A 25,109-nucleotide genomic window follows, 5' to 3' on the forward strand; every position below is an offset into this window, starting at 1 on the left:
GAAGAGAGGGGGAGGCCAGCGTAATAAGGCGGGGGCTGGGATGTCCCAGACATCATTCCTACTGCATCCTGCTGGCAGGGAGGGCAGACTTTTTCTGTAATGGACCAGATTTGAAGGCCCTGTGACCTCTGTCACAGCTACTCAACTTTGCCATTGTGATGTGAAAGCAGCCATAGACAGCAAGACATAAACGCAGGAACCAGGCTGTGTTCCAATAAAACTTTATTTATAGAAACAAGTGGTGGGCTGGACTTTAATTGTGGCTACAGTTTGCCAGGACAGCCCAGATTTAAGGGGAGGAAGACCTGATGGGGACCGTCGTGGAGAGCTGCCTGGTACCTGGCCCAGGGTCTCACAGGCCAGTTGGCGAAGGGCCCAGTGGAGCCCACCATGACGACTAGTGGTAATGGTTCCTTATAAGCTCACTGTGCTCACGGAGACCGGGCTGGGGAGGAGGAGAGCTGGCTCTTTGGTGTCCTCAGTGTTTTTCTCTATTCAGGGCAAAAGAAAAGGCGCCAGGCCACAAAGCCAACATCTGCAGAGGCAGCGCCTGCCAGCGAGCCAGGGCCTGTAGCATTCGCCAGCTTGCAACACTCTGAAAACCAACGAAGACGACCTTCACCTACCCACGGGGTTCTGCTGGTGATAACAGCATTCCGCTCTTGTCCAAAGCAGTAGAAACCAAGAAGACTGAAGCCCAGGTGTTTTCCTCTTATGAATTTCCATCTCTATTGCTGATGTGGCTAGGACTGAAAATCCCAGAGGAGGAGGTGAAGGAAAGGCAGCGAGAAGCTGGCAGGGCAGAAGCGACCTGCACCTGCCACTCTGGAGCAGCAGGGGGGACATGGCGGGAAGCCTGCAGGGGAGCCCTGGGACACCATAAGTCCCTGAAACACAGAGGACGGCCTACTTTCCTTTCTGCTCTTGGTGTGTTGAGAAGTGGACAGAGTGAAGAAACAAGATTTGATTCGTAAACTGTAGTTAACAACCGAGGAATGGGGGTCAGTGGTTGGTGATGGAACATCTCGTGGGGGGCGGTACTCACCAGGAGACACGGGGACCGTGGTAACAGGGCTTTGGACTCAGTCTGACAACAGCCCTGGAGTGAAAATCAGCACCCGAAATCAGGAGGTGTCGGTAATCCTCGGAGGAAAGCACCTGGAGGTGAGCTGAGAATGTCACAGAGGTCACTATTCAGTACACATTTGGTGAATGGATGGGTGACCTCACACATCCTCATTGTCACTATAGAGGTTAACAAATATAGATAAACACATGCTACTATACAGCCCAGCCATCGCCCTCCTAGGGATTTACTAAAGAGACACAGAAACACGTCCACACAAAAACATGGACACAAATGTTCATAGCAGCTTTACTTGCAATGACAAAAAACAGAAAAAGCACATATATATTAAGTGATGAATAAATAGTGCTACATCCATGCAATGGAATCACCAATAAAATTCTTCAATAAAAAGGCACACACAAGTGATGCACAAAACAAAATGGGTGAATTTGGAAACGTTATGCTCAGTGAAAGAAGCCAGACACAAAAGCGTTCACACTGTATGATTCCATTTAAATGAAATTGTAGAGAAGACAAAACAGGGGTGGGAAGCTGCTCCGTGGCTGCCAGAGGCCAGAGTGTGGGGAGAGGGGACCAGCCGCGAGGGAGAGGAGGGACGTCTGGGGTGATGGAGGTGCCCTGTGTCATGACTGAAGGTGGTTATGGGGTTAACACTTGCTCAATGGCACAATTTAAACGTTCGCAGTGTATCGTACTTCAGTCATCCCTCACTAGAAAAAAGTGGATGTCATTAGACTCTGTTTTCAAGCTCGGGACAGCTGGAAAAAGTAGGAGAACATTACGTTTAAATAACTCAGCAGATTGTATGACGGGAAGTGGGGATCCGATAAATTCCCTTTATGGCTTGGCTCCCCAGCTCGTGTTCCCAGAGGCTGGCTCCAGGCCTGTCGGGTGGAGGGAAGGAGGGTGACGGTGCTTCCCCACAGTGGCTGCAGCGCCGTCCTGTGCCTGTCATTCCTGCCTTGGAACAGGAGCTCCCCTGATTCTGCGACCCTCGAAGTAGAGACAAGACTAATGGGAAGGACCTCTAGGAGCCACCTCTGTGACAATCCCCTCGGCTCCGAGATCTGAAGCCTCCCCAGCAAACTGGGCTGCTCCACCCCTCCCTGTGCCACCAGGCAGCTCTCCAAGGATGGTAGACACGGGTGGGCATAAACAGTGAGTGACTCAGGAGGAAATATCCAAAGCCTGGGGGATTTAACAAGGGCACTGTGGAAAGCAACTTACATACACCTCCCTCCAACACACGGGTGGGGGAGGAAACAAAGACAAAACCTCACAAAGAAAATACCTAAACCGTTTCACACTAATATGCCAATGGCTTTACGAATGGCATTATGACCACCAAACGGGAAAAAAGTTCCTGTGTAAATATCCTGGATGAGACAAGATTCTTGGGCAGAATCTTAAGATGGAGAGACATGTTTTTACAGAGAGGAATGACCTCGCCCGAGAACCCTGAGTTTGAAATAATGAACTTTATGTTAGGTACTTTATAAAAGATCAATCACTTTTACAAATCCTTATCATTCTTGTTTCTAATAACACTAATCTTGGTTGGTTTTGGTTTATAAAATGCCAGTTCAACCGGCTTGCAAAATCTCATTAACGTCAGCTGCCCCTTGTGCATTAACGTTCCTGTGCTGTTTCCCACACAGACTGACCGCCCCCGGGGAGCAGAACCAGCCTCACACCTCCCGGACAGGGGGCCCAGCAGTGTCTGGTCCTCTCAGTGCCCAAAGACATGGGCTGCATCACTGCACTGGAAGGCAAGAGCATGGGACTGAACGTCAGAAAACGTAGATGCTGGTGAAACCCGCTGACTGGCGATCACAACCGGGGACCCTTGGGTTCCTTTACAAACTGTAGGCTCTGTTCCTGCCCACTCTGTAGGACTTGGGGAGGATCACGGTGGAAATCATGAAGCACCATTTAAACCATAGGCAGTGATTGTACCTAATGGTGCCTAGACAATCACCGAGTGGATAAAATACTTTATGTATATGATGCTCCCTTTGCTGCTTTGCCCCCTCAATGACTGTGGCTATTTTACCGCCTTACTGGTATTTTACTATATCATCAAACATACTTTTATTCAAACCAAGCATCTTGGGTGCTATAATGCCTTCACAGAAGGACTGAATCTCTGATGCTGACATGGAGCTTGGGGGAAGATAATTGGAATTACATTTTCACTCTGACCACAGGCTAATCCATTTACACAGCAAACTTGAAATTCTGTATACAATAAACAACATAAATATATAACAATACAAAACAACACCAAAAAAAGGAAATATTAAAAAAAGAAGAAAAAAAGGGAGCTCTGTGATCATCGTGGGTGCTCTCTGCATTTAGTTGAAGAACTAGCTCTAATTACCTGGCCCTGAGTAGAGCCGAGGAGGGTCTACCAATGATGCTCCAGGACCCCCAAAAGTAATGCCACTACAGGATCCCTTTCCCACCCTTTTGGGACTTGAGATGTCTTTCAAAGCTCAAGGGACTATTTGGGCCACTCATGAGGCAAGAAATCCCCCAGGTGCTGTGGGTCAGTTGGGTTTCTGGTCTCTGCCTGCTCCGTCTGTGCCCAGCCATGCCCAGTTCCTGGGTAACAAGAGTACAACCTGGTGCATCTTAGGACCTGTGACTGACAACAGGCATCTGACTTTGGTGTTGGCACCTGTGCAAGGAGGGAGTTAAAGTATAACACCCTTCAAATTAGAAGGCACTTTGAGACTGAAGAAGGCAATGGGCAGGTCCATTCAGTAATTAGAGACATTCATTAATTGGGGTGTCTTACAGACAGGGAATTTGGATGCATTGAAGAAATAGTCATCAGTAGATGAGAGCTCTCTCTCTCTGAGGTCAGATAATGTTTGTGTAGCAAAGCCCCTGTTACTAAGAATAACTTCAAAGAAACATCTTAAGAAAAATAAGTTAATAACATCATTCACCAGGTGTCTTATGATTAACGAGGCAGTGGTTCTTGTGATATTGTGCTCTGGCCACTGATGCCACCTGCTGTAATAAATCATCCCCTCCCTGAAACCTAGGTTCCTTTCACAGCTTGCCCTAAGGTTAAGGTGTAGCTGGTCAGTGAAGCAAAGGAATGAGGTTAAGCAGGAGCCAGCGCAGTGGGTGGGGCACAGCATGGCATTGGTTTTGTTCACCCTCTGACAGTGCCCTAAGCCTGGTGTCCATCACCCACGGAACTATGGCTCCCACTCTAGACCTCTAAGTTGTGTCCACTTGGTTTAGCTGCTGTTCTGGGTTTATATTAAGGAGCTTGCTGGGGTCCTCCACCCCACAGGGCAAAGGGATTTGGGAAAACGTGAGCGGGGAGTTTCCTAATGTGAGAAGCTGTGCTGCTCTCCCAGCGCGGCAGTCTGGATTATGTCTTCATTGCCTCCTCGGCTATTCAGTACCTCCTTAAAATGCCGAAAAGTACAGTTTGGAAGAAACTAGAAACTGATCTCATTCACTGTGCTAATCTGCTTTGATAACATCATGTCATTTCACTGGAAGTCCCTTATGGATAAGAAGGCCATTTCTCTTGGTGTTCCTTGGGCTGTTTCCAGGTCCCCTGGATGGGGATTTATGCTCATACTCACTAAGGGGCCATGTCTTCCCATGGGGTCCTGGGCACAGTCCCTGGGGGCCACATCAGCCCGTGGGATCCTGGGCACAGTCACTGAGGGGCCACATCTGCCTGAGATGTCCTGGGCACAGTCACAGAGGGGCCATGTCAGCCTGTGGTGTCCTGGGCGCAGTCACAGAGGGGCCATGTCTGCTTGTGGGGTCCTAGGCACAGTCACAGAGGGGCCATGTCAGCCTTTGGGGTCCTGGGCACAGTCACAGAGGGGCCATGTCTGCTTGTGGGGTCCTAGGCATAGTCACTGAGGGGCCATGTCAGCCCGTGGGGTCCTGGGCACAGTCACTGAGGGGCCAAATCTGTCTGTGGGGTCCTGGGTACCTCTTAGCAAGCCCTGCACACAGAACCCTTCTGTGAACTAGAGTCTTGCATAATAAGGATTTTGTGTTTCTCAATATTTTTTTAGACTGAAAGGAAACTTTTCCCCTCCCTGACTTTGGCTTCAGTTAGTCATTTCAAATGGCAAAAGTTATTAAAATTCCAACATGGAAACTTGCTTAATAAACAGGAAAGGAGTTTTGAGGACCCACCACTGAGCCTGAAAATTAACCCTACGGTTGCTGGTCCATTGGTTTAGATAGTTTCTAGGGCTGGTCTTTGCAGGGTTCTCTCTATGCAATAGTACTGCCTTATTACTGTCTCTGGCTGCTGTGTGAGCTGTTGTTACATGTACCACATACTTTTCTAATATCAAACTTAAAAAAGCCAAAAAAAAAAAAAACAAAAAAAAAAAACAGGGTCAGGTGAAATGGTCTAATTTATACAAAATCTATGTAATCACAGGTCCATCTTTAGATGGCAATATTTCTTCATTCATCAACAATTTATACAGTGTTCGGTTCTTGAGGTCACTGAAAAACAGAACAAACAAATTGAGGAGACCAAAGTCTTAAAATCTAAGGGAGAAAAGAGAAGTAAGGCATATGAATAAACCTAAGGTGGAATGGGAAAGCATTCAGGGGAGTGAAGGGTTGCAGGAATCAAGAGAAAGTGTGCTCCTGGACTAGAGGGAGGAGAAGGGGAGACTTCCTGGAGGAGGTAGCATCTGAGCTCAGCCTTGCAAGATGGGTGAGAGTGGCAGATTAAAGATGGCCACAAATTCATTCCTCTTCCCAAATGTCTGTGGGTTTTGTGACTGCTTTGATTAACAGAATACAATGATATTGATTTGTGTCAGATTCCAGGGTAAGACCTTAAGATTCTGGCAGCTTCCTCATTATCTTTCAGAATACGTGATCTTGGAATATTCCCTCTTTGAGCCTAAGTCACCATGCTGGAGAGGCCACATGTAAGAATTTCAGTTGAAAACCTCAGCTGAGGCCAGCCTTCCAGCTGTCACCACCAAGGCACAAGACAGGTGAGTGGAGCTGTTTGGGACTTTCCAGTGCAGCCCATCTGCTAGCTGAGTGCTGTTGAGTGATCTCCATCAACACCGCATGGGAGCAGAGGAGCCACCCAGCAGAGCCTGCTCGGATCCCTGACCCACAGGGTCATGATCTATGTAAAATGGTGATTGGTTTAAAGCCACTAAGTTTTAGCTCATTTTTTAAGCAGTGATAGGTAACTGGAACTGTAGGGTCTTGACTAGCAGAGATGATGGTCCAATGACACCTCAGAGATTGGGAATGTTGAAGACAGGGACATAAAGCTGTGAAGGTGCAGAGAATATATTCAAGAATTGAGTTTGGGGGAAATTGGGGAAACTACAGGAAGTATAAGGAAAAAATTACTGTTGTGCATGTTTAAATAAAGAAATTGATTGTGGAATGAGTTTTATTTCAAGATTGTCAATTTTTTTAGGTATGAAAATGGTATTACAGTTACTTTTTTAAAGGACTTATGTGTTAGAAATACAAACTGAAGGAATTATGGGTAAATGATACAATATATGAAATTTACCTTAAACTATTTTAGGAAAAAAGATTGGCAAATATTGATTTTTTTTTTTATGAAACCAATTATACAGTCCTTGACCCGAATTTTGATGTGTACAGGGACTATGTTGTACATGGCTAAATAAATAGCCTGAAGGGCATGTGTACATTATATATTCTCTAGTTAATGGGGTGCCACTAAGATTCTGTATTTTAACTTTTATTTTGGAAATTTATAAATATACATTAACAGAGAATAGTATAAAAATACTCTGTTGTCTTGGTCCATTTGGGCTGCTATAACAAAATTCCATAGACTGGGTGCCTTATAAAAAACAGAAATTGATTTCTCACAGTTCTGGAGGCTGGGAAGTCCAAGATCAAGGCACCAGCAAATTTGGTGTCTGGTGAGGACTGCTTTCTACTTCACAGATGGCACCTTCTCCTTGTGTCCTCACATGGTGGAGGGGGTGTGGGATCTGCTTGAGGATTCTTTCCTAAGGGCACTAATCCCACTCATGAGGGCCCCACTCTCATGACCTAATCACCTCTCAAAGACCCCCACCTCCTAATACCATCACCTTGGGGGCTAGTATTTCAACATATGAATTTTGGGAGGACACAAACATTCAGAGCCCCTATATGCATCACAATTGGGGGTCAAGGACTGTATAATTGGTTTCATCCAAAAAAAGATCAACATTTGTCATTCTTTTTTTCTAAAATAGTTTAAGGCAAATTTCATAAATTGTATCATTTTACGTAATTATCTGGTATGTAGTTCTAATTGATAAGTCCTTTAAAAAAAGTAACTGTAATACCATTTTCACACCTAAAAAATATTAACAATCTTGAAAATAAAACCCATTCCACAATCAATTTTTCTTGTTGGCTCATTTGATTCAGAGGCAGGCTGAACGCAGGGCTGCACTGGGTGGTTTGTTACTGTGGCCTCTTGAAATCAGTGGCAGTCCTGCGTCAGACCCTGCCCTCTCCGGTGCTGCCTGTGCTGTGGGGCTCCCACCCCGTGTGCATTAGGCTGACGGTGCCCTCGTGGGCGATGCTGCTTAACATGCTCTGCAATCACCATACATCTGTGAACTAGTAGTTAGAGACGGAGCACTGCCATGGCCACTTCAGCATTTTGAGGTCCGGGCTGTTTTCTGAGAAAGTCAATCTGACAACATGTGACAATGACATGTGGGATGGATTGGGATCCATCCAAAATGAGGCTCCTGAGCACCTGGCCTCAGCTGGAGGGCGGGGAAAGAGGAAGGAGCAGACGGACCACAGAGTCCTAGGCAAGCGCACGAGGCTTCCGGGTAGTTTGGGTAATGATGACAATTCCTAACACTTCCTAGTGCTACTACGTAGCAGGTTCTGCACATGTGATTTCAGATATTTCCCTCACTTTACAGACCCAAGCCTAGAGAGGACAGGTGACCTGCTTACACAGTACATAATGCAGGAAGAACTGGAACCTGGAACCCAAAGCCTGTGTCCTTAGCAACTGTGCCAAATTGCAGATATGGAACCCCTGGGGTTAGTATGGTTCATGGGGGGAGAGAAAAATGTACATTACTGGAGTGAGTGTGGCCAGGCAAAGACTGAAAAGGAACAGGTGAGTTTTGGTATAGAGCTGACTGAGCTTTTTCTCAAAATGTGCTCAGAGGAATACTTACATTGGCATCCCCCAGAAATCTCTTTTTCAGACTCCCGGGCCCCACTCAAGACCTAATCGATCAGAATTCTGGGTGGTGTGACCCAGGAATCTACATTAACAAGCACCTTGGGATTTTCAGACTAGGTTTGATAAACACCACAATAAAGAAGTGGACTTTAGCACAGACTACAAAAGAAGGCCATGCCCTTGAGGATAATGACAAATTTAAGTGACTAGGAAAGAAGGACTTTTTCACAGTGCCTCACATACAGTTTGCATTTTGTAAGTGCTATAGACCAAATGCATTTGCCCCCTCAACTCATATGTTAAATCCTAGTCTCCAGTGTGATGGTATTTGGAGGTGAGGCCTTTGGAAGGTTATTAGGTCTTGAGAACAGTGATCTCATGAATAAGATTAGTGCTCTTGTGAAAGAAACCCCAGAGAACTCCCTCACCTTTCTGCCACATGAAGACATAATGAAAAGGTGCCACCCGTGATGCAGAAAGAGGGCCCTCACCAGACACCAAATCTGCCAACACCTTGATCTTGTTCTTAGCCTCCAGCACAGTGGGAAATCAATTTCTGTTGTTTATAAGGCACTCAGTCTGTGTTATTTTGTGATAGCAACTGGAACAAAGACAATAAGTAAACACATAAGCAAATGGAAAGGAGCTTAAAGCTCAAGAACTGACACAGGGTGTCCGGGCAGAACAGCTGAGTTTAGTGGCCCGGCAGGAGGAACGCTACAGAACACTCCTGGCTTATCAGAAGAGCTTTCTTTGTGGGGAACATGAGGACTTGCATCACATTTGGAACGTCTTACTGAAAGAAGTGGCCACGATGGCCAGCTGGGGCCTCTCAGCACCGCCTTTCCTCCCAGCTGTCCTCTAAAGTTGAGCTCTTCCCTGTGTGGGAGACACACGTGAGACCCCCCTGAGTAGGATCAAAGGAACCCCAGATGCAGCGCGAATAGATGAAAGGGTTAAGTAGGTCAATGAGAGTGCTCTGTACCCTGTTTTCTTAGTGGTGATCAAATTTGCTAACAATGTGTAAGACAGACAAGAATACTAGAGCCAAAGACATTTCACTCCAGAACATTGTCCTGGCAAAGGATGTTCCGTGAGCATTTTGAAAAATTGCTATTGATATGGAAATAAATTGAATGGAATTGGATTAAATTGATACAGGCATGAATCTTCTGCTTTTAACATTTCTTTTTATTTAGTGTCTTCCTGTTGGTAACTATAATTTTTTGAGTTTTTTTCTTTTTAAAGAAATTAAAATAAATTATCAGTGAAAAGTTTTTAAAAGAGAATTGACTCAAACTAAACTATTATGTTACATATGGGCACGGGGGCTTCTGGTGTGCTGATAAAGTTTCTTGATTATATTGTATATTTGATTTCTTTGCTTTTCTACACTATGTTATATTTCAATAAACAGTATGGAGTTTTCTCAAACAACTACAGCTAGATCTTCCATATGATCCAGCAATCCCACTTCTGCATATATACCCAGAGGAATGGAAATCATCATGTCAAAGGGATCCCTGCACTCCCATGTTCATTGCAGCTCTGTTCACAATAGCCAAGATATGGAACCAACCTAAACAGCCATCGATGGGTGATTGGATAAGGAAACTGTGGTATATATACACCATGGAATACTACTCTGCCATAAAAATGAATGAAATTCTCCCATTTGCAACTACATGGATGAGCTTGGAGAAACTTATGTTGAGTGAAATAAGCAAAGCCCAGAGGGATAAATACCACATGTGCTCACTCATAAGTGGGAGCTAAGAGAGAAGGAAAGAAAAACCACAGTGGTGCGTGGGACTTGCAGAGGGAGAGAGTTTGCCTAGGGATACACAGTGGAGTGGGGGAAGGGGGATGGGGAAGGAGGTTGGGGATAATTGGGGGTTAATTAGGTGAGGGACAGGAGGTATAACCACAATTTGTGGTAATATGCATGCTTCCAGTATGGATCTGGCCATCACATCTTAGGCATGAGTGGTGACAATTTGCTCTGTAATCCATGAATATTCATAACCAATAAAAAATAATAAAATAAAATAAAGAAATTAAAATAAATTATCAATGGAATGTTTTTAAAGGAGAATTGACTATGGGCATGGGGACTTCTGGTGTGCCGATAGTTTCTTTATTATTACATTGTATATTTGATTTCTTTGCTTTTCTACATTATGTTATATTTCAATAATAATGGTACATGTAGAGGGTACTCCTACTATTTGTGATGGAGAGTCCAGTAGTGTTTTATGATGTGTAATGTTCTTCTGATCTGGGAACTGTAAAATCTTCTGGAAACCATTCCTGTTTTGCCACCAGTGGATTTTTCTTAGATCAAATGGCAATTGTTTTTATGTTATTGGTTAGAAAGTGTAGACTGAGCTTCAGGAGGATTTCTCATTGTCGGGACACGCCTTTAGCAATGTCTTCCATTGCTGCCCCTCCGAGCCAGTTGCTGCTGCCACCGCCCGCCCCCAGGGCGTGGGCTTGCACAACTTGGAGGTGGCAGGTGAATGAGCCATCGCCTCTCTCTCCTTGAATCAGAACCTAATTCTAAGGAGATGTTTTCTTCCTCACCTCATTGGTAATTATTTTAAAATAATTTTTGTAGGACCCTTGATTTGTCTTACCAATTTTATACTTAAAATAATAAAGTTTCTTTAAAAAATATATAGGCCCATGAAACTTAGGATTCCATATTTACTTTGTCTTATTTACATGAGCTGATTAAGGCAGAACTATCCCCCACCCTCTTGGAATCTTTGAATTAACAAAAAGTGAAATTGCCACTCTGCGTTTTCAGCTCTAAAGGGAAAGGGACGGGGTGAGAGGGCAGCCATGTAAGTCTGCGGCCAAACGACGGACAAAGAACAGCGCAGGCAGGTGGCCACGGTCCTCACTGGTTCTGTGAACTCAGTTCTGCTAATGTCAGAAGCAAGTGTTAGTAGAGACTTGGGCGAGGGAGATGATCTCCACGAGATACATTAGAGGCTGTAATTACTGCGCTTCATGTACTTTCTAAGCCACTGCGAACCGAATGTGAGCTTTCTGCTTTCTTTGATTTTCATCCTCATGATCAAGTTCTTGCCCTCGGGTCAAAGTGAATACGCGTGTAGCTGCTTTTTAATCCCACCCCCCATTCCGCCGTCTGGCGGGGGTTTATGAGCATGTCCCGCATAGAGCCTGATGTGCAGCCTTGTCTTTGTGACCCCCTCTGGCACCTGGGCGGCCTGGGGCGGCCCGCGTCCCCGTGACTTGGCTCTCAGGCCCGCTGCACTCGCTCCTGCCGTCGGCCGCTCCCCGCCACGAGCGGCCGGAGAGACCCGACTGCGCTTCCCGGGGAGGCGACCACACCGTGAGGCGGGAGCGCCCGGGCCGCGTGCGGATCTTAGACGGGAAAGGCCCCCAGGGGTGGCCGCCCATCAGGGCCACTTCGTAGAGGGAGTCTGGAGCGAGTGGCGAGGCGACCGGCTGAGGGCCCGGCGGCACCGTGTGGGACGCCGGCGCCGCGTTCCCGCTCGCAGCCGCCGCGCGCGGGTCCCTGGTGGCCGGAAGGCTTTTCTATGGCGGGGGCTCGGAGTGACACGTTTTCCCGACGGCAGACTGTGGAGTCTTTCAAAATATCACAAGACGCACTTGAAGGGCAGCTCGGGAATTAAGGAAATTCCAAGGGCCGCTTCAGAAGCCAAGGCGGGAGCAAGGCCTGAGCTCGGTGGCGACACGCCCGGCCGCTCGGCCCGCCGCCCGTTGGCGCAGCGCCCGCCCATCCCCGCGCCCGCCCATCCCATCCCCGCGCCCACCGTCGTCCCGCGCGCGCAGTGTCCCGGCGCGCACCTCTCGCCGCCGTCCCGCCCTCGCCGCCGTCCCGCCCTCGCCGCCGTCCCGCGCCCGCAGTGTCCCGGCGCGCACCTCTCGCCGCCGTCCCGCGCGCGCAGTGTCCCGGCGCGCACCTCTCGCCACCGTCCCGCCCGCCGCCGCCATGGCCGCCTCCTCCGCGCGGCCCGCCGTGCTGGCGCTGACCGGGCTGGCGCTGCTCCTGCTGCTGTGCCTGGGCCCAGGTGAGTGGGGCGATGCCAGCGGAGCGCGGCGCCGGCCGACACAGGGTGGCGCTGCCAGTGACGGGGCGGGGGCGCTGGGACCCAGCCTTGACCGGGGTAGGGCCGAGGAGCGGTGGAGGCACCAGGTCTGAGGTTTTCCTCCTGCACGAGCGAGCGCAGCGCGAGGGGCTGAGCTCGGGAAGCGGAGAGAGCGCCAGGACCTAGGGGAGGCCTCGGCTCTCCTGGTGCCCTAGGAAGGGCAGGCCGGGAGTCCAGGGCTGCGCAGGAAGTGTCTCAGGGAGCAGCAGGGGCTTGGAGCGGGTGGCGCCCTCCATACCTAGGGCAGGCAAGTGGCCCCATCACCGGGACTCCAATCCAGGCGGTTGCTGGGCAGCAGAGTTGACACTGGGTCACGTTCCAGTCTGCAAAGCTGGGTGCAGGACACACACCCCAGATGGGGAGCCGCTGGTAAAGGAATAATAGCTTCATCTTTTCTGCTCCGTGGAGCTCTCAGTGAATCGGTTGAAAACTGAAAATTCCCTGTTCGTTCTCTATAAAAAGCGCATTCACACCCAGAATGAAGCAGTTTGTTGGGTGTGCAGATATCTGAACCCTGGAGGACCCGCAGACCCCACTTTAAGAACCGCAATCTGAAACTGTACGCTGGTCCCAAGATGCCACCTTAGGCTTGTACAAACCTTTAACGTTCGCAAGTGGCCCCATGGACACATGAGCGCCTTTGAGGCTTACACCTCTGGCAGGTAACGTGACCCCAGATTTACCAGCAAGGGAACTGGGGCTGGAAAGCAAGAAGTGACTTGCCCAAACCCAGAGATTGGTGGTGTCACTCTAGGCAGTCGCTGGGCACTGTCTAATGTCAATGGAAGACTCACTTAATTGATCAGTTTCTACTTTGCTTATTCAAAACAGGTGTGAAAACCAGACTCCAGGTTGAGGGAGACAGGGGTCCGGCAGTAGGAGCCCTGGGTGGGAGCCCCAAGGTTGCTGCTGTGGGGCGTGGGCTGTTCAGATGGGTGGATTATAAAGCGAGTCAATCGTCCCCCACTGCATGATTTACCCACCTGCCCCTCTCTCTTGCTCCCACTCTCAGAAGCACATCTGAATACCTCAGGTGAGCCCTGACTGTAAGCCTTTCATTTTATTTTGTCCATATCGAGAATTTAATGATAGCAGTCAGTGAAAATTTATCATCACTCAGGGGCAATGTAAAAGTACTTATGACATAAAAGTCTTTATGTCAAGTCCCAAAGGTGGCTCCTTACGATGCCAAAAATATTTAACGGAGAAAATGATTATGACCCCTTCTTGATCAATTTATTAATAGTTAGCACCTTCAAAGTGGCATCTTGCAATTCTGAATCTGCCAGGAGAGCTAATACCAGGTAACTGGATTTGAAAATTGGGGGAGTGCTTATTATCACAGCTTAGAAATAATCACTCGCTGATGGTGGTGGGGTAAAAAAATCATCCTATAGAAAAAAAAAATCACAGCTCTTCTTTTGTTCTTTATCCTCTTCTCAAATTTAGTGTGGTGTCCGATTATATGTATTAGTATGTAGTTCGGTGTGTAGTAATTGGCACAGTGGCAGCATTCCTAATTCATGATTTGGGACTTCTCTGTGCTTTCCCATTGCATAGCTGAGATAAGGTGAGGCTGTTATTTCTGGTGCAGTAGTGATACACACTTGCTGCAAGAAATTGCAGCCTCATGGCAAATGCCTAAAACCAATGTCTATTTAAACATCAGATCACGTTTCATTCATTGTTAAGCACTCTTACAGAAGGCAAACAGATGGAGGGATGAGATGATTCTGTGTGCACTTCTCTGCAAGTTGTTAGAGATCGACCAATGTTAAAATATTGATGGATGCAAATATTAGTGCCAAGGAGCATTATCTGTGTGCTTTGGCAAATATTTTCACAGATTTCTTCATGGACTCTTAAGGTTGGAAGGGAAGTAGAGCCTTTAAGGGCAGTCCCACGCCATCTAATTAAGTCATCCTCTCTAATGTAGCCTGGTCAAGTGCCCTCTCCAACAATTACCCAGAGACTCCTCCAGCAACTCTTGATTGGGAACCTCTTGGGGCCGCTTCTTCCACCTTCGGGTGGCTGCCCAGGTGTTGGAAACCTTTCTTCATGCCCCAAATCTATGGCCCAGCGTCCCCGAAGAGCCACAGCTCCCCTCCCAGAAGTTTCATTTCTCTGGATTAATCACTGCATTCTTTTCATTTCTTCTCATGTAACACTTGTTCCCGCCCTCGTCCGCCTGGGGCTTTCTTTTTCCACAACTCCAGTTTTCTACGATCTTCCTTAAGTGAGATGTTGTGAACTGAACAAAATAGTAGAGAGTGGTCTGATCAGAGCAGGAACAGCACAGACAGGACAATTAGTTCACTTTTGAAGATGCTATCCTTTCTTCATGCAGCCTAAGATTGCAGTTGCTTTTTAAACCTCAGCATCACTATAGAACACCTTAAGCACAGACAACGAACACCATACATCTCTCCCATGGGCTGCTGCATGCCACGCTAATATCTCAGCTCACCATCCACAGACACCCAGCTTTCCTAGGGAAGAAGTGAGGCCAACACCACCTCTGTGCCATGGCCATTAAACCTCTAAAAATAGCATGACCATATAATTTATCATCTAAGCTGGAACACTTTCGAGAGCAAAAGGAGGCACTATTGTTAATTTACCAGGACAATAGGTATAAACTGGAGCTGTCCTTGGAGAGCCAGAAAGTGTGGCCACCCTTCCCAGGAATCATGAGGGAGGCACTTGAGTGCGAAACAGGCTTAGGAAGTTCTAGCAGGTTCTCCATCCTAGCCCAGAGATCAGACAGCAGATTCCCTGGATGGCACAGCTACTCTAAAGACAGTTGGGCAGCACTCAAATCCAAATGCCAGATGTTCCCAGAGGCATTCAGATTCCAATTTTGTAAACTGGGTATGCTCATAAGACATCTATAGATAGAGTTCAGCTATGGGGAGCCAGTGTGTGACTCTTGGCTATGAATGAATGTTGTTTTTTTTCCTCCCCAACTCATATTAAATTATTTAAGCTGGGGTTCCTTTTTAAAATTTTTTTTCCAGCTTTATTGGCATGTAATTGATCAATAAAGCAGAGGTTCTTAATCTTATTTGGGTCACAGACACTTCGGAGAATCTGGCAAAAGCTATGACTCCTATTCCCAGAAAATTGTACCTTTGCAGATGCAAACACAATTTTCAATATCATTCTGGGCTCCCTGAAGCCTGTCCTCTCTGACTGAGAGGTTAAGAACCCTGCCGAGCAGGTGGGCACTACCACCTCTGTGCATTTCTTATCCTGGGGCCAGACTGTGGTTCCTTACACCTAATGAGGCACTGCTCACTACTTGTGATGCCGGGGGTGTTTTCCCCAGGGGCTTTGGGTTCACTCTGTAGGAGACAAGCCTTATTCCTGTATGCAAGTTAAGGTCAGAGGCTTCTATAGGTCCTCAAACCAGATCACTGGGTGGAGGGCGGGGGGTATGTTCTATCAGGCCAGACATGTTATTTACTATTAAAATGATTGGGCGGATTAGAAACTTTTAAAACTGAGTAGGGAGAATGTCAAATTGTACAAAGAATGCTTGATTATAGGATGATCAGGGCAAGCTACAAATCTGGGCTGAATATATATATATATGTGTGTGTATATATATATATATATATATATATATATATATATATATATATATTAAAAAGATGACCGGTAAGGGGATCTTAACCCGTGACTTGGTGTTGTCAGCACCACGCTCTCCCAAGTGCTAACCGGCCATCCCTATATAGGGATCCGAACCCGGGGCCTTGGAGTTATCAGCAGCGCACTCTCCCAAGTGAGCCACGGGCCGGCCCTCTGGGCTGAACCTTTAGAGAGCTGAGGCGGGTTCCTTGGCTTGTCGCAGCATACTTTCTCTGTGTCTGCTCTTCTTATGAGGACACCAGTCACTGGATTTAGAGCCTGCCCTATATCTAGTATGAGATCATCTTGAGATCCTTAACACATTACATCTGCAAAGATCCTATTTGCAAATATGCTCACATTTGGAGGTTCCAGATGGGTATGATGTTAGGGGGATGCTATTTGACTCATTACACCATGGAGGGAAAGGCTGCAAGGAGGTCCACATGGCAGATGGCTGGCTCTCATGTACAACATAAGGGATAAAAGAACTTTTCACTCTTCCTACCGAGTAGTTCAAACTGAATGCCCTTGGCCAGCCATGGTCATTGTCACCTGTATTAGCCACACACAGCCTGAATTGTTTTTCCTACACTAAGGGAACACAACAAGCATTAAATACTGTACCACCACCAAGTTGTAAATCAATGTGGGACTTGCAGCTCATTTTGCTAGCTTTGATTTTTGCATTTGATAAATTAGAGCGTACAGCACAACTCTGAAACTGATTTCTATTTTCATTCCTTCAGGTGGCATAAGTGGAAATAAGCTCAAGCTGATGCTTCAAAAACGAGCAGGTAAGTGTCCCCAGTGGATAAGGGATGCATTCTTAACTGGATGAAATGAAATGAAATGGCAACATTGAATGTGCTTGCTGCAGTCTTGTGTTCGGGAATTCGAAACTGTTTACTCCTTAAAAGGTTAGCAGATCTGAAGGGCTTATTCTCTGGGTATGTGGTACGGTATTTTATGAGATAAATATTATTGCTGGTAAGTGTTTGAAGGCTGTTTTCTGAAAGCTGTCAGTGTGGCCTCAAAAATAAAAGAGACAGTGCTCCAGTGCTAATTGCATGCTGTTTATTTTAGAACCGTGAAGCACTTAGAGCACATGTCTAAATTTAGAGCGTTCCTTGGGAGCACAGAAAGCCTTGAAGCAGGGTAGGCATGCAGCGGCATTGTTGGGGCACCTCTGTCTCGGTTAGCTACTGGGAAGGGGGTTTGAGCAGGAGAACCTTGGTTACTAACCACGGTTGTGGAAAGTGCTCCTAAGATAAACGTGGTGGACAGTAGCAAAATTTCACGGAAATAGAACAGTCTGGGAGTCCCAAGTTCTGGACCCGCTGTGACCAGTTACATCAACTGGATCAATTGTGTTGTCTCTCAAATGTCCTTTTCCATCTCCGGGCTTCCATCTTCATCTGTAAAAGTAAGCACCCCTCAGAAATGAAAACACGTGACCGCATTTCTGATGTGACCAATTCTACTCCCTGAGGCAGGGCCCCCAAGCACTTACTCTCGTATTTCCAGTTGCCCCTCAGGGATCCCCCCACAGGTGCCTGGGCACGAGCGGCCCCTCTTAAGGGCAGGGAGTTCCTGCGGGAGCTCACAGGATCTTTCCCAGCATTTCCAGCCACGCATGAGGCCCTGGTCTCGCTTCGATCTCTGAGGAGGCTGGGAGGGCCCCTCCTCCCTGTGCTGGGGGGAGCAAGCATCTGCCCAGGGGGTGAGCGAGGCTCTCGCAGGGCCAGCCTGTCACAGGTGAGCAAACCGCTAGGTGTGCATCCCTCAGCCTTTACTCAGATTGAGCCAAGAAACACATATTGAGCAGTTACTGTATACAAAGCAGTGTAACGGGCCCTTGAAGGGTTTGTGGAAAAAAACAAACCTTCTGATGTTTGTGCATGTGACCATTGAACACAGCAGGCACTCTGCTTCCGTTATCCTATGTATTCTTCACAGCGATACCGAGATACAGGGGCTGTCAGCCTGGTTTCATAGATGAGGGGACAGAGGCTCAAAGCTAGGCAGCAGGGCAAGCCCCGTGGCACAGCTGCTTTCCTGAGACTCGATGGAAAGATGTTAGAGGAAGTAGGGCTAAAGCCCAGGTCAGCACCCCTCAGGACTCAGTCGCCAGTGATCAGACCATGAGGCCCAAAGATAGTGGCGCAGGGTAGTGCTGTGTGTTCCTCGGCCCCATGTGAGAACCTGGCTATCTGACTGCTGGGCAGGGTTTGGTCCCTGCTCCTGGCTCCCTCAGGGCTCATCATGCCAGTTCTGTTTCCTTACGGAGTCTCCTGAGCAATCGTGACCCACTCAGGTTTGCAGGCACAGTGAACCCACACCATGTGCATGTAGCTTCCCGAATGCAGAGCCCAAGGGGTAAGCCCCCCACCCCTGGTGAGGCCTGGGCTCCGGGCCTGCTGAGCGGCTGCAGGGGGTGAGCTGAATCCCGTTTCTACCCTAAGGACCTAGAAGTTGAAGGTTAGTCCCTTTACATGGCGGTACCCGAGTAGGAGAGTTCAGGAACAAGGACTGTGGGAAGCGGTGACATGAGGCTGTGTTTTATCCCTCGCAGGTGACAGTGGAGTTGAGAGTCCGATCCGTCCTCTACATGGCAGGGGTGGGGGATCTCATGGTGTTTCATCCCAACGAGAAAAGAAATCATTCTCTGCACTTTGGGGTGGGAATTGATCATTTCAGCTCCTGCTCCCGCTGAGACTAAAGTGGCCGTTGATGAGAACAAAGCTAAAGAGTTCCTGAGTGGCCCGAAGCGCCAGAAGCGGCAGCTGTGGGACCGCAGCCGGCCCGACGTGCAGCAGTGGTACCAGCAGTTCCTCTACATGGGCTTCGACGAGGCGGTGGGTGTGGCCCTGCTGAGGGCTGGCCTCCTGCGGTGGGGTGCGTGGGGGACACGGGACACAGAGAATGGAGCTTTGCTATTCATTCCAGAAGTGTGAGCCCCACCGTGTGGCAAGTGCTACCCAGGCATTAGATTGCATCACCAACTGGTGTAAGGACATCAGCTGGCATTTTTCCCCAGGACATGTTTGGGAGACAGAGTCCAGAGAAGTCATGGGCCAAAATGGCTGGGGACTTAGAATCACCGAGAATCTGGTTTTCCTAGGAAGCTTTTCACTTTGCTGTACAGTTCTGCCTGGGCATCCTTAACTCGCACCCTAACATGTCCAGCTTTATCTCAGAAAGTGTCAGGAACGACAAGTTGGATGTGAGGACCCATGAGGATGATAGAAAGAGATGAAAAGTGACTTAAAGAGATGGGGAAAATTTGTCAACATACTTGTGGGACAAGATAGTTTAAAGTTCATGCACCTAAGTAGCATTGGTGGGCAAATTCAGCGACTTAAGGAAAAAGAATGTTTATAATCATAGACTCCCCACTGAGGTACAGGTAGGCACAGGTGAGACAGTGGCAGGGCTGAGGTCATACATTCTGCTGCACAGGAGTGTCTCCTGAGTGACTGACAAGGCTGCATTCCATGTGTGAGGCTTGGCGGGAAAGCCCAGCCCACCCACCCAGCCAGCCAAGAGCACGTGGGTTTTTCATCTCCAACTGGGGCAGCAGCAGGAGTTTTTCTAAACAGGCACTGCAGTAGGTGAAAAAATATTAAACCCTTTAGACAAACCATTTTTAATGGCTGCATACAATGAAATTACATGGCTGTATCGCTTCCAACCACTGGATCTATTGGTTGTTCTCTAAGTGTCTTTTTGGTACTAAAATATATTTTTATTTTTTTGCTGTGCAAATAGCTAAACACTTATAGGTAAACTCTGTGCCAAGCATGATCTAAGTACTTACATAAATTAGCTATTTAACATTCACAGTCACCCAAAAGAAAGATGCTGTTATTTTCATCTCTGCGTGTAGTTTGTCCCTTACTTAGTAGGACCTCATTCTACACAGTGGAATTACTGGGGCAAAGGTGAAATCTTGCTCGGGGTCTTTAAGTATTGTCAGATTGCACACTCCCCTAAGTCACAGATGAGAGCACCCGTTTTCTAGAATCTTCAGCAGCATCTGGTGTTCTCATTGAAAATTAAAATATATGTATTTGCTTATTTGATAGATGAAAATGCTATATCATTTTTTAGTAATTTACATGTCTTTGATGAACACGATTAAAATGGGTATTAAGAGTTTAACATGATGAAATGACTAAAACAATGTCTGGTGATAAAACCAGAATAAAGAGGAGGATCAAATAAGATTATAACATCTAAACGTGCATAAGGAGGACCAGAAGGAAACACATCGAAATGTCACTAGTGGTGGTCTTTGGCAATGGAATTATATGACCCTCTTTTTCTTCATCGCCTCTCACATACAGATTTTTTAAATATGCATTATTTCTGTATTCATAAAATATTTCTAGAATTTATTGAAAAATATACATTTTAAGCCAAACCTCAAACAAGCTTATAAAATGAGAAAACCCACGGAACAAGATCATTCCACTATGGCAAGAAACAGCCTGTGAGAAAAGGAGGGCCGGAGACGGAGGCAGGGGAGCCTGTGTCCTCCTGCTCGAGGCAGATGCTGGGGAGGGCTCAGAGGACGACAGGGACCCCGGGCCGGGCCGGGGCTTTGATCCTGCCCCCAGAACGGCAGCAGCCGGACACTTCTCACCCGGCGGGCCTCAAGACGACGATCGCAGCCTCCGACCTCGTGGAGTTCTCAAATGTGGATGAATGTCCCTGGCAGTCTTGTGAAAACTAAAATAGACCTCTGAGGCCCAGCCACCAGGACATCTGATCCGGGAGGCGAGCAGCGGTGCCTGTGAGTACGAGTCCGCGTTTCACAGCATCCGGAGCTGGGGCCGCGCTGGGAGAAGCCGCCCTGCAGCTGCCTGGCCTGCTCCAGCCACCTCCGTCAGCTCACCACTCTTGCCCTGATCACAGTAAATCCTTTGCTATGTCCTGAGCACTGACGCGTGCGAGTTCCGGTCTCAATCCATCTTGCACCTTCACCGCCCCAAGGAAAAGGTAGTGTTTCTTCAACACACGGATTAATAGCAAAGACTCAAAGAGCAGTGGCCCCAGCCAGAACCGTGACCGTCATTCCGCGCTGTTGGCCACTTGCAGCCCTTCTCCCCTGCTTCTGCCTTTCTTTATGAACTGCCACTGTCTCTTTTCATGTCTGTCTCTGAGGAACAGCAGGCCTCTCACGGGCAGGGACTCTGATTTGTTGTGGGTGGCCCTCCAGTGCCCGGCACAGGGCCTGCAGTTCAGTACCCGTTGAGTGGCGTGCGTAGACTGAAGAAGTTAACCTGCACACACTCTAACCACCAGCACGGGTATAGGGTTGAGCCAGCATCAGAAGGACCCCAGATGACGCACCCCGGAGCTGCAATGTGCCACTGCAGTGGTAGATGGAATTCAGCCAGCATTTAATAAGCATCTACGACGTGCAGCATGGCGGGTCGGGCACAGGAGTGCACAGGAGAATAAGACAGTGTCTGCCACATGGGACGTGTGCCGTGCCTGACGGTCAGGACAAGGACTTACTGCATTTGGCAGATGTCCATTTTACTTACCAAGAAAGAGAATAAAGTTTAAGTCTGGGGTACATTTAGAACAAGTATGGCAGAAGTTTTCAAAGCTATGAGCGTACGCACCTTCTGAGGAAACGTCGATCGTATTCTTTAGCTGGCCGTGTGACTTCTGAGCACGTGAGCACTGTAACAAGGAGTTGTTCTTCGTAAGGTTGTTAATCATGAAATAACCAGAGAGAAAAGCCACAGTAAGATGTGGTCTTAAAGGAGGGTGGTCTTAAAGGAATATGTGTCCTTAAATCCATTCTCTATCATTCTGTTTTCCCCCAGAAATTTGAAGATGACATCACCTATTGGCAAAACAGAGATCGAAATGGACACGACTACGGCGATCACTACCAGCGTGACTATGATGAGGACTCCGCCATCGGTCCCCGGAGCCCCTACAGCTTTAGGCATGGAGCCAGCGTCAACTACGACGACTACTAGCCGTGACTTGCCACACTGTGCAAGAGACTGGTAGTGATTCTCTTCACGTATCTCACAGTGCCTTACACTGTTTGCTTTCTGTTTTGCTTTATTTCTACCCACTTTGTGTGACCAGAAAGGAAGAGTTAAAACAGAGACTATAAATGCCTTTTGATATTTCATGCAAGTATCTAACAATGCATCTCATTTAAAAATAGAAATAAAAGCATTTTGTGAAAGAAAAAAAAGGTCTCAGAACTCATTCAGGTGAAAATTCAGCTGGCGCCATTTCTCATGCCTCGATGTTTTGTAGTAGAAACCTCCTTGGAGAGGCACCTGTCCATGCTCATCCTAAGAATGCTCCCTACCACCCAGGCAGACCTTGGGACAGAGCAGGGGCGAGTTCAGTTGGTTGAAGTGCAGTCTAACTGCAACATATCAGATCAGCCAGAAAGTCTAGTGGAAAATGATTTAGTTACAAAATGTGGCTTGAGGGCCTTCCGGGCTCCAGGCCCTGAGCTAGAGCTGGACCCGAGTAATATTATCACCCAGGAAATGAAGGGCAATACAGTTTGGCTGATTTCAGAGCTACACTCATCTGAAAATTAGAAAACAAAACCTTGTTCAACGAATTCAAGAAAGATTTAGGAAGATACTTTGCATTGCATCTAAACAACCTGAGTTAAAGAAAGAAGAGGGTGTGTTGGGGTGGGAGAGGGACGGAGGAGATGGGGAGGTGAGAGAGAGACCGGAGCCCATCCTGGCAGGGAGGGCTGGGCACAGCCTGCAGAATGCCTGCGAGACTGCAGGGGCTGGGGAGCCGCTGGGGGCAGCCGCTCAGAGTGGCTGTCATCCTTCTTCTGGTCACAGACTCCTCTGCAGTGTATGGAAAGCCTTCTGCTCTTTTGCTCAGAAAAATTATTCACAGTATTGCCCGTAAGTCTGAAACACATCCCCACTCACAAACCCTAGGTAATAAAAAACCCTGGGCTTGGTAGGAAGTACTGGATTCAGGACAGCAGCGTTTATGGACAATCATAAATAAAGGCCACCTTGTTTCTTCCTTGGGAATACTTACAACTTTTTCTTAAAGATTGTGGTAAAATATACGTAACATAAAATTTGCCATGTTAGCCATTATGAATTGGACTGCCCAGCGGCACTAAGCAGACACACTGTTGTGCAGCCGTCACCAGCACCCATCCCCAGAACTCTCCCGTCTTCCCAAACCGAAGCTCACCCCCAGCCCCGGCACCCCTCATTCTATTTCTGCCTCTGTGACTCTGACTGCTCTAGGGACCTCACATAAATAGAGTCATACTATATTTGTCTTTTGGTTTCTGGCTTATTCCACTTAGCATATGTCCTCAAGTTTCATCCACGTTGTAGCATGTGGCAGAACTTCTTTTATTTTAAGGCAGAATAATATTTCATCATTTATTTATACCCCATTTTGCTGATCCATTCATTCATCCTTGGACCCTGGTTTGCTTCCACCTTTTGGCTCTTGTGACTAATGCTGCTATGAAAAAAAAAATTCTACCATGAACACAGGCGTGCAGTCTCTCTGTCCCTGCTTTCAATTCTCTCTGGACTTCCTGGATCGTATAGCGATTCTGTGTTTAATTTGTTAAGGAATTGCCGTATTGTTTTCCACAGCAGCTGCACCATTGTATGGCTCCACTGTTACAAATTTCGCTTCTTCTGCTTGACTACTCAAACCCCAGGGCAAAACTGGAGAGGGAGGAGGGGAGGGATGGGCGGTGGGAGACAGTTTTGCCTCATTCCTAATCTGCAAATGAGTGCTTTCTGTGTTCCTCCACTAGCCGTATCTTCTGGGTGGTTTCTGAAGATGTCCTTTTTCAATTAGAAAACATTTATCTGCTTATTTATTTAAAAAATATGCTAAGAAAAAATTTGAATGTTACATGTGGATTTTGAATTCTATTTTGTCTTTATGACGTACTCTAACTTTTCCTTTTAAATTTGTTAATTAATATGGTGAATGCTACTAATAAAAATTCTAATAGTGATCAAATTGCTGGAATAAACCTAACTTGATCATGACGTATCATCTTATTCACTGCTGGATCTGATTTGGTAGTATCTGTTCAGAATTTTTGCATCCGCATTTTGGCTAGAATTGGTCTACATCTTTTTCCTAGTTCTGTTATTGTCAGTTTGGGTGTCAAGGTTATGCTGGCCTCCTAAAATGAGTTGGGAGTGTTTACTTTTCTCCACATAAGAATGGTAAGAATGAAATTGTTTCCCAAATGTTTGGTAGCATTCAGATAAAGCCATTTAAACACAGTGTCTTCTTTATGGGAAACCTTTTGACTACTGATAGCATTTCTTTTAAAGTTAAAGGAGTCTTCTAATTTTGTGTTTCTTTGATTTAATTAGATGTTAGCTCTATTTTGAGCTTTTTTTTAAAAAAAAATAAAGCAAGCACTTAATAATCTAAGTTTCTTTCCAAGTATTATATCCCATGAGTTTGACGTGAAAAATTAGATGGTGAAATCTTCTAATTTCAAATATGATTTCTCCTTTGACCCATGAGTTGATTATAAGTCTTATTAAACTTCCAAGTGAATGGATTTTTCTAATTATCTTACTGGCTTTGCTTTCTAACTCAATTGCATTGTGGTAAGAAGCACGGGCTGGTGGACCCTGACCTTTGTGGTGTGCTGCAGCCAGCATGGGGCGTCAACCCCAGCAACTGCTCCACCTGCACCTGAAAGAAACGGCTCTGCTCCATATGTCACATGCAGTCAAGGCCATTGATTCAAGCTTGACACTTTCACTGTCCACGTTTTCTAACTTCTTACTGGTTTTTTCAGTCTGATTACCAGTTACTGAGAAGAGTGTTATCTCCTACTGTGATGATGGATTTGACAATTTTTCCCTTTAATTCTTTCAGTCTATACACAAATATATGAGGCTATACACAAATTCATGTGGTGTATACAAATCTAGAATTGATACACTTTCCCAGTGAATGGAACGATTTATCATTTTGTAGCAAACTTCCTTACTGTAATGCTTTGTGC

General features: G+C 46.9%; 2 protein-coding genes across 2 annotated transcripts in view; one reads left to right on the plus strand and one right to left on the minus strand.

The window, feature by feature from the left end:
- Positions 1–1,116: 1,116 nt before the first annotated feature.
- Positions 1,117–25,109, minus strand: part of UXS1 (UDP-glucuronate decarboxylase 1) — a 151,948-nt gene continuing 127,955 nt past the window's right edge. The window contains exon 13 of the mRNA XM_063078026.1: positions 1,117–1,169. Within this exon, the coding sequence (XP_062934096.1) occupies positions 1,125–1,169 (45 nt within the window). The 3' untranslated portion in view covers positions 1,117–1,124. The remainder of the gene's footprint in view (positions 1,170–25,109) is intronic.
- ECRG4 (ECRG4 augurin precursor) lies at positions 12,199–22,252 on the plus strand. The gene is made up of 4 exons (XM_063078997.1): positions 12,199–12,370; positions 16,828–16,875; positions 18,779–18,936; positions 21,922–22,252. The coding sequence occupies exons 1-4, from the start codon at positions 12,292–12,294 to the stop codon at positions 22,078–22,080; spliced, it is 444 nt and encodes a 147-aa protein (XP_062935067.1). The 5' UTR covers positions 12,199–12,291; the 3' UTR covers positions 22,081–22,252.

Source organism: Cynocephalus volans, chromosome 14 (genome assembly GCF_027409185.1).
Source record: "Cynocephalus volans isolate mCynVol1 chromosome 14, mCynVol1.pri, whole genome shotgun sequence".
Taxonomy (NCBI): domain Eukaryota; kingdom Metazoa; phylum Chordata; class Mammalia; order Dermoptera; family Cynocephalidae; genus Cynocephalus; species Cynocephalus volans.

Excerpts from the sequence above, each read along its gene's own strand:
- ECRG4 (XM_063078997.1), top strand. The coding sequence starts at position 12,292 with ATGGCCGCCTCCTCCGCGCGGCCCGCCGTGCTGGCGCTGACCGGGCTG. Across the intron at positions 16,876-18,778 it reads GATGCTTCAAAAACGAGCAG|CTCCTGCTCCCGCTGAGACT; the intron begins GTAAGTGTCCCC and ends TGATCATTTCAG. Across the intron at positions 18,937-21,921 it reads ACATGGGCTTCGACGAGGCG|AAATTTGAAGATGACATCAC; the intron begins GTGGGTGTGGCC and ends GTTTTCCCCCAG.